General features: G+C 41.9%; 1 protein-coding gene across 3 annotated transcripts in view; it reads right to left on the bottom strand.

Moving 5' to 3' along the window:
* The window catches only part of LOC143318293 (CUB and sushi domain-containing protein 1), a 375,208-nt gene that overhangs the window by 31,751 nt on the left and 326,571 nt on the right, over positions 1-16,886 (bottom strand). For all 3 annotated transcript variants that reach the window (XM_076726460.1, XM_076726469.1, XM_076726479.1), the window contains 9 exons: positions 15,827-15,973; positions 12,436-12,624; positions 11,326-11,511; positions 10,841-11,038; positions 9,103-9,276; positions 6,549-6,722; positions 6,051-6,224; positions 3,506-3,694; positions 1,479-1,655 (listed from right to left, as the gene is read on the bottom strand). In XM_076726460.1, the coding sequence (XP_076582575.1) occupies positions 1,479-1,655; positions 3,506-3,694; positions 6,051-6,224; positions 6,549-6,722; positions 9,103-9,276; positions 10,841-11,038; positions 11,326-11,511; positions 12,436-12,624; positions 15,827-15,973 (1,608 nt within the window). The remainder of the gene's footprint in view (positions 1-1,478; positions 1,656-3,505; positions 3,695-6,050; positions 6,225-6,548; positions 6,723-9,102; positions 9,277-10,840; positions 11,039-11,325; positions 11,512-12,435; positions 12,625-15,826; positions 15,974-16,886) is intronic.

Here is a 16,886-nt window from a genome sequence, read left to right as displayed (position 1 = left end):
CTGTACTTTGCATTTAGCCTATTCCAAATTGTTCTAGCATTAAAAGCACTGAGCGTGTCACAATTTTAGGAGCGTAAATTCCATCGGTAGGGATTTGTGAGTTTAACAGGGTACAGCTCCAAATGCAGCGCCTTGCATCTCAATGAGGTGTTCAGCTGCAGGATGGATTCTGCCCTGCTGAGCGTTCTGTTCTGAGGCCAGCAGAGGAAGCTTATTGCATTTCAGCTGTTGAGACAGTTGATGCTGAGTTTGGAAACGATCAGTTGTAGTGTAGTAGGATCTGCGTAAGCCCACTGTAGAGCAGCACTTAGAACCTGAGCGGTGAAGTGGGACTCTTCCACCTCCTCTCCCCTGCCTGCTTCTTACACACACTGCAGCTCAAGCTAGGTTACATACAGTACAGACGGCACCTTTGTCATTTTCTCTGTATTTGTCAATGAATTGCTAATTATAATAATAATAATTCTTTCTCAAGATCACTTCCACACATGATTGGCAAATGGCACCAGTTGGTAGCAATCAAATGACTGGACTTTTGTATAATGCTGTTTATAGGATGTTGAAAAGTGTCTTGTTATTATTTTTTTGTGGCGCAGTAAGGACGTGATGTGCAAGGAAGGGCAGCATGGTCATAGAGTGGCCAGTTTTAAGAGAGCTAGACGCTGAGTAATTATAGAGAAAAAAGATATAACCGGATCACTGCAGTCTGTCACTGAATAATAAACTTCAGCTGTAGTATGTAAAGGCCTACGTAGAGAGTCTAACACTGTCATTATCTGATCACACATCACACGGTGATACAATCTATATGGAAGTCTGAAACACACAGGGACCCCGACTGTTATTGTCATACAGCACAGTGTAGGTTACAGGTGGCATCGTGCAGGATGTTAAACTGGAGCAATAAGACGCTGAAGACATCGTCATATTGGCCGGTCTGTGTGACAGGGCTCACTCTTGTTACACCAGATGGGATGATACTATTTTTTGACATCTGAAGCAGTTTTATCTTTTGTCACTAACTGAACAGGTTTTATTCTCCAGTTCACTGTAAGTCAGAGATTTTCTTCTCAGTTTTTGTTGTTCTTTAGTTTTTATATGTACTTATGTGGCCTGTTCTATATATAGCATCATTTCCTGGTAAGCGTACTCTGGTGATCGATTTTCATGGCTGGAGATATACATATAGTAGTTTTTCTGCAAACATTTCCATCAAAAAAGCATTTCTTCTAATTCCATGATCCACATTTTCCTGTAGGCAGTTGCAGTATAGATGCTATTGATTTCAGTGGGTGCAATTGCTGGATTATTGATTTATATTTAGAAACACTCTGTGGACCAGAAAGCCAATGTGCCTCCCATTTCGAACAGCCTGTATGGAAACACATGACAGTGTAACTGACTAAATATCTATGTTCTGCAAATGTACCAGCTGGAAACCAGTCGGCATGCTGCTTTATCGACCAGTGTGCCTTTACCAGTGCAGTATGGTGGCGCTCCGCTCCACGTGCCATCCTCATGACAGTGGCGAGTAGCGTTGCCCACCAGCATTCCCCCAGGCAGACAGGAGTACTGCAGCACTGAACCGTACGTCCAGCTGTGGGTTCCAGATACGACTGCATTCGGGGGTACGCCAGGGTCACCGCAGGAAATAGCTACAGAGACAGTGACAGATTGAAAGAGAGGAGGAGGCGGGTGTTAGTCTGTGATTGTGTCCAACTATAGATTCCAGATACTGCATTAGATGGTGCAGCTGGGTCATTGTGGGAGACAGCCAGAGGCAGAGGGTGACAGCAAGGGAGGGGGTGGGATCAACACAAGTGTCTGTTGTTTTTGTGTGTGTGTGTGTGTGTGTGTGTCTGTGTCAAAGCACAGGCACACACACACACACACACACACACACACACACACACACACACACACACACACACACACACACACACACACACGCAGGGAATAGAGGAAGAAAGAAGGCTCTGTGAACTTCATCAAAGTTGAAATCATTTTTTGTAATTTACTGTCCACAACACGCAGACAGCAGATAAATATTCATTAAGTACAGAGAAGAAAACAAAACAAAACAAAATCTTTTTTTATCTTATCTCTCTCTTTTTTTTTTTTTTTTTTACCTGAGCTTGCATTTTTGCCTTGATTTGATGTAGAGGTAGTCAGTAAATGTGTGTGTGTGTGGGGGGTATGACACGCAACAAAGGTCCAGGGGCTGGAATCAAACCAAAGATGATGTGGTTGTGTGGTACAGCCTGACCATTAGGTGTAAGCTTCTTCTTCTTTTTTTTTCTTGTTGCAATTTTACAATATAACTTGTACTGCTTTGCTTACACTGTACGACAGTATAGAGTCATGCCCGTAAAGCTTATTTTTATTGAGTTTAATTGAATTGCCTGAGAGAGAGAGAACCAATAACTCATCTCAAATTAAATTCCCTTTAGCTAGAAAACATAGGAGTCCTCCCTCCCTCCGTCCCTCCTTCCCCCCCTCCCTTCCTCCCTCTCCTCTGTGTAGAAAACTAGTAGAAATCGTTCCACAGTGTCAAAGCAACAGACATCTGTGAAAAAGTTTTTTCTTCAATTTTGGAAAAATCGACGTTTTACAGAGCACAGGTTTCTGGAGGACACAGATATGAAACTGCTCTCGATTTTCTATTTCTGCCCAAATGACTGGTCCTCCGATATCTCCCCTTACCCCCAAATTATATTACTCCATCCTCTCCTTGGCCCTCAGTCATCACCCCTCTCCCCCCAATTTTCCGATAAGACCTTGTTTCTCGAATGTAATGCTCGATGCACAGACACCGGCGTCTCACCAGTGTCTGCCCCTCTCTCCCTCTCTGTCTGATTCCTCATCTCCACCTCTCTGTTGCTGTGTCGTCGTCCTGCTCGCCTCTCTGTTTCTCTCCATCTCTGAATCAGCCTCCTTCTCTCTATCGCTCTCTAGTTTAATCTCTGTGTTTCTATCAGCCGTGGTAGCTCTCTGACAAGAACGCCTATTGCCCTAAGAGACACATGCTCACCTTTTTTTTTCTGCGCGCACACACACACACACACACACACAGGCCCTCAAACCTTTAAGCCTCTTTCTTTCATACTCTCGGCCTCCTTTTATGATTACTCCCTCCCATTTTCCACCTTGAACCCTCGCTTATTCTCTCAGTTTCTCATTCGCTTCTCATCTTCCTCCCAGTGGCTCTTCAAGCCATTTCACTCTTCAAATGGCTTTTCCTGACAAATATAAAGAAAAATAAATAGAAATCCACCTGTGACTACTTGTGTTCAGCACGACAAACTTTTGTGGACATTTTCTTCCCGCAGAATTCCAAAAAAGTTGTAACCTGTTTACAATAAGACAAATGTTTTCATTACAGGCCTATGAATGTCAATCCATTGCTCGCTCTGTCTCTGCTTCTGTCTCATTTGTCTCCTGAACATTTATCCACATTTCTTCTGTCAATTCAAATCATTCTCAAGCTGTATTTGTCCATCCATACCTAGACAGTGAGGAATCGGTCGGTCCCATCGTCCATCATGCTGGCATGTGAGGAGCGCAGAGCCCAGGAGGTAGAAGCCTCGTTTGCAGTGGATTGCCACAGTTACACCGTAGCTGAAGACTTCTGGGTAACGTAGGCCAGACTGGCGCACACCATTTTCCACAAGGCCGGGGTCCGAACAGTTCACCACTGCAGAGGAGAGCCAAAGACACTGTTAGGACCTATTCAAATAGTTCCTATAGACAGGAACATGTCTTCACAGGAGAGGAGAGGAGAGGAGAGGAGAGGAGAGGAGAGGAGAGGAGAGGAGAGGAGAGGAGGCGAGAGGAGACGAGACGAGACGAGACGAGACGAGTTTCTGAGTCAAACACTAAAATCTTACTCAATTTGGAACGGCTATTATTCAGATGACTGTAATAGCTTAAATAACACTAGCTGTCATTCACTACTTTCTATTTAATAGACACTCACGCTCACTTTGAAGTCAGCAGCAAATTGAGATTTTGGACACTCGGTCATTATCATCTTGTGTCATACTTGAAAGTTGAATTATGGGACAAGTTGCATTATGGATTGTTAGCAGAAACCAGTGGATGTGCCATGGAGGCTAGTTTTTTGCTCCATTGTGGAGGGCACGATAAAGAATGCATGGATGTCACACAGGCACAAACCTGTGAACAGTAAATACAGTAAACTGAACAGCAAAGAGGGGGTGATTTAAGGCACAGCTATTGAAATGAAATCAGCTCAAACACCAAAATCTAAATTTACTGATTCTCAACATGATGGAGCTGAAACTTTAAATTGTTCTTGTTGCTGTTCTGGTCTTCTCTAAACTGCACCTTTGTCACCCCCTGCTCTGTTTTCTGGAGCTCTCTACTGTCTCCCCCGGTCCTCCCTACTCTGATCTCCTCTCTGGGTGGATGCCAAGACTGGAGTTTTATTTTCCACGTGTCACTGGGGAGACTGACATTCACTCAGATTCAAGTCCATGGGGGACATGGATGTGTGTGTGTGCGCGAGTATGTGTGTGTCTGACACCCTATGGGAACAAAGAAAGTTTCAGTCTCATAATTGACAGCTGCTGCTGGGAGGGAGAGCGGGAGAAGACAGAAAAAGTGAGGGATATGGAGAAAGCAAGCAAGCGAGGATGAGTCCCTTCAATGGAAAACCCATGTGAGCAACCATGTTGTATTGATCTGCTCTCATGACTGTGCAGAATGCCTGTGTGTGTGTGTGTGTGTGTGTGTGTGTGTGTGTGTGTGTGTGTGTGTGTGTGTGTGTGTGGATGAGGGTGTGTTTTAGTATATCATGACTGTTACACTACCGGAGGTCTGGGGAGGCTTGTAGTGTAACGACCACGCATGGTTAGCAGAGGAGAAGAACGTGTCTCTGGACATGTACCCAGCTGTGTGTGTGTCTGTGTGTGTGCATCTATAAAAAGACTAACAAATGCGCACCCACACCCACACACACACACACACACACACACACACACACACACACAGACCGACAGACACACACATACACACACCGCACTGATTGTAGTTGAATACAGCTCAATGTTAAGTGTGTGTTTACGCTACAATTATTCAGTTCTCAATTTTACAGTCTGCTGGCAGCCGATTCGGCCAAAAATGTTCCAGTTGACATCCTGTAGCTTGAAGCAAATCGGGCCAACAAATACTGAATACATGCTGACCGTCTGAAATGCACGACTTTATGAGAGAATCCTTTTTTTTTTTGTTGTTCTGTCAAGGTCTTATTTAAAGCTGCAGTAGGTAACTTGTATAAAAGTAATGCTTTGTCATATTTGCTAAAACTGTCCCTATGCCCAGACAGCAGTACATGAAACATGTAATCTGTGAAAAAAAAACGGCCTCATTGGTCCCACCTACTGCTCCTACTGCGATTTACTAGAATCCACTGTGCCCGACACAAAACAACCAATCAGAGCCAGAGGAGCGTCTGAGGGAGTGTCTGACATCTGTCAATCACTACTCACACACGCTGTGAACCGCCCCCTCCCTCTGCTCATGCTGCCAGCTGCCGCTCAGTCAAACAGCTCTGTGAGCGGCGTCAGGAGGCTAGTGAAAGCTATGGCGGAGCAACAGCCACCTGCAGAGGAGAAACTGCCCAAACCGCCACTGCAACAACAGCATGTACGGCTAAGACAACAAGTAACCATAAAGCTAATATGGTGATTGTTACAGTAACACTCTGCAGTGCGTACGGTATGTTAGCGACTGTGATTGGTTTAAATTTTCAGGCTAAGTCTGCTCTCTACTCAATCTTACCTACTGCAGCTTTAAGTCACTGTGACCATTACTCTATTGGGTTCTAATTGTATTCACAAACTGCTCGGCTTTGAGGAGGTGGTAACATCAATAAAACCATATTATCTCAATCAGATTATTTGAAAGTGAACTAGGAGGAAAATCATGTAGCTCCTGTGCGCTCTAATCAGAAGAGAGTTGATTCAAGTGCAGCATTTCCAGGATGTAACACTTAAGTCTGTAACTCTGTTAATACTGCTGTTTGTGACCTTTGCAGACAGGCAGGGGGCTGCTCCACTGTCCATTGAGTCGGCACTGAGCGCGAGCATTTCCACTGAGGATGTATCCTCTGTTACAGGTGAAGTTGACAACATCATTGAGGTTGAACTCGCTGCCATTGGTCCGCCCGTTGGCTGGGTTGCCGGGGTGACCGCAGGTGATAGCTGAGGGAGTGGACAGAAGTTTGATGAGAAACTGGAGGTGAGGAAAAAGTATTATGATGCTGCACTGAGGTATTTTCCACTTGATGTTTTGTGATACTTCAAACTTTTTGGTGGAATGTATAGAGGCTGCAGCAATAGTCAACAAAAAAACAATTTAAAGCTCAAAAGACTGAAAATGTGTTATTTCTTCTCCTCCTTTGGGTAATAGATTTACTTCGTATAGGAAAATCTATTCATCTTTTCACATCAAATGGAAGAACAGAAGAATAAGTCATGATACAAAGCAGATGAACCACAATGGTTTTGGTGTGAAAAACTACTTACGGACACAGACGGGCGTTGTTCCAGACCACCGATGGTCTTGCTGGCAGATTCTGACTGATGTGCCAATGAGGCGATATCCTAACATGCACTGGTACACCACTGTGTCACGGTAACTGGAGCCATCTCCACTAATGTGACCATTGACTATGGGATCTGGAGAGTCACAGTGACCAGCTGGAGAGAGATCATTGAGAGGGATAATTAGGTTAGATCAAGAGATTAATGCAGTGACATGAACGTCCTGCTTACTGCTCTCAGACGTCTGTATGTAGCACTTTGGGATCAATGTTTTTTAGATAGGTGAAATATAGAAATATGTCAAACTGCCTCAAAGCTGCTGACAGGCCTCAGACTCCAGTACTCACTTCGTCTATCTTGGGCTTTAAAAACATCTACTCTAACGTCCCAACAGTTCAGCTGCCAAAGGTGCAGGAGTTGTCTAAATACTTAAAGTTCTGAATGTCAGGGGAGTGACGGCGTCAGTGCATCTACAAATCAATGTCCAAAGACAGCGCAGCTCCGTGACTGCAGTCCTAATCAGGCAGCAATTACGGATGCACTAAAGGTCTGTTAAAATCAGCACATTTTAAACGATTTGTCTGCGTTCACTAAGTGGCCTTGAAGTGCCACTTCCTTTCATGACTTTTTATAACTGGAGCGCACAAATTGCAGGACGCATCTTGAGTGCTTAGGTGTGGAGAATCATGTATTCAACGGCATTTCGGCTATTAAGAGACTAATCACCCATGTTTCACAGTCAATCCCTCGCTTCTTGTTTCTGTGAACTCCATAACTGATGCCCAGCACTTTTTCATCTATTTGGCATTTCGTACAGTTTTTTTTCCCTCAAATGATTTAATGCACTTTTTATATGAAATGGTGAGTAATGCTGCAAAAACAGGGATCTAGCACATTGATTATTTTTTGCAACTCATTGGAGATTACTGTTGATGTAATGCAGATATTTCTACCACTTTTTCTAAACACCATCTACTCAAAATCATTATCCAAGATGTCTAATTTTATGAAATCACTCGAACACACCAGATGTATAAGGCTTCTATGATGAATACCAAAACTGTTTACAGAGGTAAACATGTCTGGAGGTTCTTCTGAAGCAAACTGTGATTTATTGTCTCATCAATAACTGTGTCTCCTGAATACACAAAGGAATATGTGGAATGTTACACACTGAAATATTGCAAATTAGAGCTTTTCCATATTATGAGGAACACGTTTTGCTTTCTTTAAAGAGATATTTCTTAAAGAAATTCTATTAAAAAATCCATAAAGTCTGATTTTGAGTATAAAAGGATTATGGATATTTCAATACAAGTACTCCAGTGTAAAAATAATTGATCGTAAAGTCTATTCATTAGAAAACCTTTGTGTTTTTATATCAGCATGAGACATCAGGATCCATCAATTGGTGGTATGTAACTTTTAAGATTTTAAAAATAAGATGCAAAGATAAAAAGACCTCATGAGAAGGGACTTCACAAAGCTTAATTAGAGTCACAATAACAAGGCTGGTCACTTTAGGCTGAATGAAAATCAAGATTTCACCACCTGTAACAAACAACATTCTCATTCTGAACTCTGCAGATACTGTCCGTGTCGACAAATGTAGTAGCAGCTAAGTGGCATTCAAACACATAAAAGCCGCATCTGTAGCAGTGATTTACTGACTATAAATTGTGATTTGATGACTTGAACTCTTCTTGCATTAACTTGTAGGTATATTTTGTCTACCCTTGTTAGCATCAGAATCTCAGAATAATAATGTGAAGGTTGGCACGCCTTGATTTATACATTCATCATGCAAAATGTACGTCTTATTCAGGCATGTAGCTCCAAGGCGGAATCACTGGAGTAGAGTGTGCATGTAAAATCAGGATGAATCATTTCTGGTCACTGCTTACTGAAGGTTTATATCAAGCCCTTAATGTATTAAGTGAAAAAACGTCTCAGTAGTAGATCATCTGAGTTACTGAGGCATGTGCACAGTTTATCTTACTTACTGCTGGTCTAATTTCCAAGGACCTTACCAAGACACCTGTAGCAACCCCATGTATTAATAAAGCGTAGGTGGAAAATGTTCACACATTTCCATTAAAAATCAAGTCTTTACAAAAAGTCCTTGACACAAGTCCTACACACAGCTTAGCCTTCTCTACAGCAGTTGTAAAAGATATAGTGATACCACTGCTCACAGCAGAAAAACAGATTTTTCATCATATTATATTCCTTTCATATTTTCCACATACTGGCCTTTAAAATGGTATTGCACTTCAAGAATAAATACTGGACAAAAGGTTATATATGATTTAAAATACTGCCAGTCTGACTGTTCATACCAGCCACTGATCAGGTTGGATGTCATACAGAAATGTACAGAAACATATAACAGACCTGAAGCCTTTGATTTTGTAAACATTTCATTCTCTGCTGAGTGCTCTTTCATTATTCATCATTGTTTATTCATTTTACTTCCAAAGTGGCCTTGGACAGACCACAACACAACATACATCCTATTACATCTAATGGACCTTACCTAGACATCTGGTCTCTGCGCCACTCCACAGCCCGTTAGCGCCACACTCTCTGACATGTGACCCCACCAGTGTGTAACCATGGTTACACATAAAGATTGCGGTCGCTCCGAATGTGGTCAGCGTCCCCAGTTTGGTCCCAAACGGTGGAGAAGGTAGCTCGCCACAGGAGATAACTAAATAATAAAATAAATATAATAAGATCATGCAGTCACAGAAAGACACTGGAAACAAGATATTACAAAACATTAGAGGGCAATTGGTGCAATTTCCTGTGTTTTCAAAAATCTGGATATGAAGCCGGTTATATTGCCAAGTCTTTGTGGACTGTCACCCTTAATTCAACCATTGTAAATCTGATTTTCAAGAACAATACCTGGCTGAATCAGATTTAGGTCAGAAGATTTAAGATCTGTTTTTCCTTAATATCCTTGGAGACACTGTTTTCAAACCACTGGCCAACTTGAAGAATAGACACTTCAGTTACATTACCAAATCCCTCAGAGCTGCTGCACTGTTAGGTAGGTCAACTCAAACACTGGATCATGACAAAACCAAGAAATACATTGAAAATGTAGTAAAATAAAATTTGAAAAGCATTGGTCTAATGTCAGACAGACTTCAATTTTTAATAGTTTTTTGAACTTTTCAAATGTGCACATTTCACTTTTTCATTGGCATGTCATATATTATGCAACGGTAAGAAATTCTGTAGCCTACTGGAAAGTTTTCAAAGTCACAACGGCCTCTTACAACTTCCCTTTATGAAATGAGCAGCAAAGGCACATTTCATAGTAACACTCCATTTGAAAAACCAATCTTCCACTATTGCCCACATATACCGCACATTAAGGAAGCACAGGCGGCATTATGTTTAAATCACAGTCCCCCGACTACGCGCTGTGGTTAAGATGGTAACTCATTTAAAGAAACAGTAGTAAGGGGAATGGATAAACACACACACCCACACACACTCACAGAAATGTAGCTCCCTCTCGAGCTGTCCTTTTCCTACTGTCAAACCTACTAGACCTGTGGCAGCCAGTATTATACATGGCCATGCTTCCACTCAAACCAATTGAAAAGCACACGCTTTCTTGGCACCACAGAAGCTAACTCTATCAGAGGAGTAACTTTGTCTGACATCCCTAGCCGTTTTGCTTGTACCAGGGTGGGTGTGCTGTTTTGATAACTCATTCATGACAGGTTGTGGCAGCAAGTACGATGCAGTTTTATTCTTTGATAGTGTTTTGTCTGCATATGTTGCCTGTTCATGCAGGCGTGCCTGTGTGTGTGTGTCTGTGTGAGTGTATGAGGCTTCTCTTTCATCCTTTGGTTTATATGGTCTCTCTTCTCCATCCACAAAAGTTGTTGATTTCGCTAACATAATAAAAAGTTAAAAATGATCTGCGCAGTGTGGAGTACAAAGGAGCGTGACACTTCATGTATGTGAATACATGCGGGTGTGTGTATCGCCTCAGTTAAAAAGGAATCTCTCATAATGAAATTCTAGATACGGCTCAAAGTCTGTGTAGACTCATAAATAAAGTTATAAGTCACCCCGAGTGCCGGGGGAGGTGACCAAGCACACAAAAAAATAATATCATTGTGAAGTTTTATTAACTCGTTCAGAGGGGAAGGGGTCAGATAAGTGCGACTAAAATAAATCTGACAACAGCAGCTGTGATTTATTTTGACCAAGCCAGTCACGGCGATGTTCACGTGTGTATTATTACTTACTCTTGCATGTAGCTGGGTCATCTGACCCATCCCAGGTCCCATTGGCCAAGCAGCGAAGAGTCCGATGCCCCACACCCAGATAGTACCCTGTTGAGCATTCCAGCATCACCATAGAGCCAAACTCTCCCAACCTACCAGAGAGCAGGCGGTAGGTCATGTGATCTGACAAGGTGCCCTCAATGCTGGGGCAGTGGATGGCTGGAAAACAAAAAACACAGAACACAAACCGTTACTTCATGTTCTTTCCTCATATCCCGTCCCCGTCGAGAGAAACATCGTGCAGATAAAGAAATCAAAATGTATACATTTATTTCTAATGTCTGCACTATTAAAGGTCTTCCACATACCACGACATTTATGAATGTTTATAAGTGATCCTTTTCCAAGTTTTTTCCAGTACTTTTTCATGACAGCCACGACTCCTCTCAGTTCACCTTCAGCTAAGATTCTCAGCTCATGCTCCTTAATAGTTAACAAATACTCACGGAGGCATCTGGGGACAGACGCAACATTACTCCAGCTGCCATCCTCTAAACACACCGCTGTCATCGCAACACCTGGGTCCAGGTGGTAACCATGGTTACAGTGGTAGGTGACCTGACTCCCAACAGTGTATTGGTTAGCGTGGAAGCTGCCGTTGCCCGGCGACAGAGGGATCCCACATGAGACAGCTGTCGCATCACAAAGAGAGAAGTTTGTTGTTGGCGAATCATCTCAAACTGCGAGTTTTCATTGAGTGTCAACTTTTGTCATCATCGCATAGATCAGTGGGGGCATGTGAGAAAAAGTTTATTTATTTATTATATTTTATTTATTATTTATTTGTGGTGGACCACCACAGTATCATCATTGGCTGCCGCATATTGATTTCCTGTTTCTTTTAATTGACATGGGTAAAACCTTCTTCCGGCGTAAAGCTGCGCACATCACACTGATTGGCTCAGGCCGACCTTACCTGAATCTCGGTGTCTCTCTCTCTCTCACAAACACACTGACAACAAACTCGTCAGTGAAAAAGCCCTTCATCCCTATGCACACTCTGAATTAAAACACAAAAATGCATGGGAGGAAGGATTGTTGTTGGCTTTTATCAGCAGAGAAAGCGGCACTGAATACTTCAATAGATTTAGTCTGGAGTTTACAAATGGTTAGCACCACGAACGCCTCTGCACAAATTTGTCCAAAACTGATGAACTCTGACAAGCTAATCTTTGTTATTAACATGCTGCCAATCTCAGAGACCCTACTCTTCATTTTAAATTATTAGCATGTATGTAAGCAGCCTAGCTAGTAAGAATAACTGCTCAAGTGAGCTGTCTGTAAAAACCTAGTCAAGGCCATCGCTTGTATTTTGATGAGCTTCTGTTTGTGCTTGGAGTGCGCAAACGGGATGAAAGACGTGCAGTTATTTGACACAAAGTGAAGCAATGGAGCACCGTATACAGAGTATTTGTTATGTGTTTGACACAAGATGAAGCAATGGAGCTATATAGAATCATTTAGAATATTTCCATTAACAATGAATGACGGTCAGCTCCTACCACAGATAGAATGTGACTCTGTGGGAAACACTGCACTGAGTTTACACTTTTTACCTTGACAAAAAGGTGGAGGTGTGTCCCACTGGAACAGCCCATTGGGGTGGAGCCTGCAGGTGGCATTGCTTGAGCCCACAAGGCGGTAACCACGGTTACAGTAGAACTGAAGTCTGCTACCTGGACGGAGTTTGGTTCGGTTGACGACGCCCCCGTTCACTGGAGGATCATTAATGCTACAGTAGGCAGCTGGAGAGACAGAGAATCAAAGACACGCGGAGGAAGAAAAATGACATAAAAATGTATCCCTGTGTTCTCACTTCACAGGAAACTACCAATTACGTCTAATGGAATTCATTTCTTTGCTGAAAATACTAGCAAGAGAGGCAACAAAGTTAGCTCCATGGGGTTTTTTAACGAAAAAAGGTGAGTCTGGAAACATTATGGCACTGATGTGTCCATTATCAGGCATTTAGGATTAAAAAAAAAAAAGTATGCCCTTCTGGCATTACAGCTCAGTCGCCCTAGAACGACTCACCTGTGAACAAGTTACAAACACAAACAGAATACTGGGAGCAAATAAAGTGCTTATTCTGAAACCTTTACAAGTAATGCCATGTTTTTGTCTTTCTGAGTGTAGAAGCATATAGTAGTGTAGTGGAGTATGGAGAACCATCGAAACATCCAGCAGAACACGCCACAACGAGCCACTTGGTTCTCCCTTCTCTGTCTGATGTGGTCACTGCTCCTCCTGGTTTTGGCTACTCTCCCTTTTGGCTTCACACTGGAGGAATGACTTTCCCACTCCAGTCAGGACAACAGCCACTCTGTAATTTTTATTTTCATCTTTAAACCTGTTTTTTTTTTTTTTTTTTTTTTTTTCAGAAAGTGTCTTATGTCTCCTTCTCTTCAATGAGTCACGTGGCCGCTCTTTTGCTCACTATCTGCTCTGAAATCAGTCTGTTCTATCTGCACCACTAATTTTATATCTTATCATAGCACTCCTGTGTAACACGAACAGTCTGCAGTGGCAGAAATATTCAGTCAGGAGGCCCAGTTCTTCACTTCCTCACTACTGAGTGTTTATAATTTTGATAGAGGGATATGAACTCATCTTCGATAAGATTTTATCTCAGAGCCTTCATATCAGAGGATCAGTTGTTGCTTAATACTGAATTGCACTGGCAATTCTGTTGGGGCTGTCTGGGTAGAAATGACATCCCTTCCAGTCTGCACAAAACATTGAGATTTGAATGCCTCCATCAAGAAAAATCTCCTGATACTCTGATACTTAACTGGGTTACAATAGAAAAACAGATGCAGTATTTTATTAATCCCAGTAGGAAACAGAAGACAGAGGTGTTGTAGAAAAATTCCTATCAAAAAACACACTGTGATTGTTGTAATTGTGCATATGCAGGCAGGACAATCAGGTACAAGCTGAAGCTGTGTCTTTTCTGTTATGTGAAATCACGTGCTGTACAGGAAAACACACTTTTAGTAGTGCCTTTGTATGTCCACTGCAGGATAAAGGACAATTAACATATTGGAGCACCTGACAGCATATTGTTGTACTTATACAGCGGCCACTTGCTTGATACTTGGATAATGTGGTGATGGTTTGGTATACTCACTGGTAATTAAACGGATTTTTTTACCATTAAAATGACACAAAGCATCGGTGCTGTTTCTCTGGCTACTGTCAAGTGTTATAAATAACCATAGATTTACCAGCAAATCAGTTATCAAAATTCACACAAATGCACCAAAGGTTGTGTTTAAGTTAAATGATCATCAGGACCTGTTTCTGCCAAGCTAATCAACACTGGCTGGCCCCCTTGGCTTGTTTCATTTGAAGGCTATGGCCCGATCAGCAGTCCAGCCGTCGACCCAGCTTACTGTATACAGTTCAATTAGTGTTTCAAATGGCAATGAGTTATATCAGAAATGTTTCCACACCATTCTCTGACCTACAGTAAGGTCCCTTTAAATTATCCTTGAATCCTACACTCCCTCCACCAAAGAGCAGATACTCGGCAGCCTGAGCCGACCTTTTATCTACACTGTGTCTGCTTAGTCAAAACTGCAGTGGCTGGTCCCGCTGGTTTGATCTGATCAGCTTCATCTGAATGCCTCGTCTCGCTCAATTGTCCAATCACCATCACCGCATATCTAGTTCCATTAGTCTTACAAATAGCCAAGTCATTTCCATGGCCTTGATATATTCCACTGTAAAATGCATACGAGATTATTGAAGTGTCAACTGAATGCCTTTCTCCTCACTATGCTGACTGCTTTCACTTATATTTTTGTACAAGGATCCTGATAGACATAATGCATTCCTTACCCCTTAACCTTGAGTGTTACCTTAACCCTAAAATCAAGTCTTGAACCTCAAACAGCCCTGCAAAGAGGACGTCCACATTAAAAGCAGCTGTAGTGCATAGACAACACATATTCTACTATATGTTTGATGTGCTTACATAGAAAGCACGCTGGGGCATTAATCTATGTACCATAAGTGTATGCCGAGTGTATAGTAGGTGAAAAATCTCTTCTATAAAATCTGTTCTCTGTATAGCTGCCGTTGTGAGGGCAATATAACACCATGGGGAAAAGACAATACTATTACTTCAGGCCATTGTGCTGATATAACCCACAAACTAAAATATATCACTTTTTTCCAGTATAGAGAGCCACGAGGCTGACCTTGTGACTCACTCCCCTCAAGCCCAAACAGGATCAGTGTCACTGTAAACTGTATTTTCTGTGACAGAGGATGGCGGTCATCTTCGACAAATTCTCCACAAGTTAAAAGCCATGATTAAGGAGCAGCTGGAAAGCCTCACAACCCAAATCGAACAAAGCTAATTGTCAGAGCACCACGGTGTTGGCAAGAACCCGAGGTGATAATACACTCAAAAATAAATAGTCAAATTAACAAATTGGATTTACTAATTCTCTTTTGCTCTTAATTAGCCTGGCACATCAAAAAGAAGGCTTCCAATTAGAGGTGTCCTTTATAGGATCATGACTCAGGTACCTACACTCTTTATTCATCAATGCACGCAGTGCTGGTGTTGGGCTCGGCTATTTATTCAAGTAGAGACAAATCACTTCAGCCAAAATTAGCATAGCAAATGGGTAAAATGTCATGTACTATGTGTTTAGGCCCTGTTTGCCTGAAGCTTCCCTGCCTGTCATGCAAGTAATATTATTTACATTCAATTTGAAGTGAAACAGAAAAAAAAAAATACTTAGAAAAGAGAAAGGACTTAGACTGACCAGTAAGCAAACAGATATGTATCATATATTGAAGCTTTTAGAAAGAAAAAGAGTTAGCTGGTGTTTGTTCATGCTGATATTCTTCTTCTAATGATAACGATTATAAACCGAGTCAAACAGACAGAGAACAAACAGAATGATAGAAAATGGAAGCTAATGGATGTACCTGAGTATCGTATCTTAAATCCTCTCTTGTTGGTTGCGTGGTCAGTGGACCATCGGAGGTACAGCTGGTTTGTTTTAGATGTGAAGTTCAGCTGAGACGAGTGGTTACCACTTAGAGCAACAAGCAAAGGGCTCTGTCCTGAGGACCCTACAGAAGCAAATGAACAAGTCTTCAGAGCTGCCATGTGCACAGCAGGCTGTATGTTTTCAAGTCCTCATATATATGCATGCATAAACAGTATGTAATTATCTCAGTGATCTGCGTGTGTGTGTGTGTGTGTGTGCAGGGGAGGTAGACCATCACAGGGATAAAATTGGACAAATTATTACTTCTTTCACATGTGCGTATCAGTGAATTCACACTTCCCAATAATCTTACAGTCTCCCAGATGAATATTAGCCAAACCTGAGATGGAGATGAACAATATGCTGCAGTCAGAATGGGTTTTATTGTTTCCGAGACATGCAGCACATGAGGGTGACAGCATCATTAAGTTGCTAAGCATCCCAAAATTACTTGCTGTGCATGTATTCTGACGGAAGCATACTGTTTCGCTCCATCTTGGGTTTATAGAGCGAAAAACCTCCACCTGCGCCAATTCTGTTTGGAAAGTCACATCTTGCATCCTTGATTTTTTAAGAATGCGTTTACAACATTGACTTCTACATAAGAAATTTACCATTTCTTACCATTTGTAACATCCTGGGACCAGGCTAATATAAGAGAAAACTGTCTGGGATACATGTTAGTAGTAGTATATATGCTCATCCCTGCTGGTGGATTCCAATACAAATCACATATTTGAAAAGCTAGTAGGATCTCATTTGTGTTTTGTTGGATTGTTAAGATGTTTGCTGTTTTACAAACTAAGCTGAATGGACTTAATGATTTTAAGAAGTTCTGATCCTGGCAACGGCTCTAACAAAGCATTTTTAATTGTCACTTGGCGAATATTCCCAATATAGCTTTCTAAAGTTCTATGAAGTTCTTAATATACAATGTAAATAAAAAAGACCTAATGAGAAGAAAGTTAAATTACACACACACCCACACACACACA

Source organism: Chaetodon auriga, chromosome 1 (genome assembly GCF_051107435.1).
Source record: "Chaetodon auriga isolate fChaAug3 chromosome 1, fChaAug3.hap1, whole genome shotgun sequence".
Taxonomy (NCBI): domain Eukaryota; kingdom Metazoa; phylum Chordata; class Actinopteri; order Chaetodontiformes; family Chaetodontidae; genus Chaetodon; species Chaetodon auriga.
Note: the sequence above shows the minus strand (reverse complement) of the source record. Positions and strands in the feature narration are given on the sequence as shown.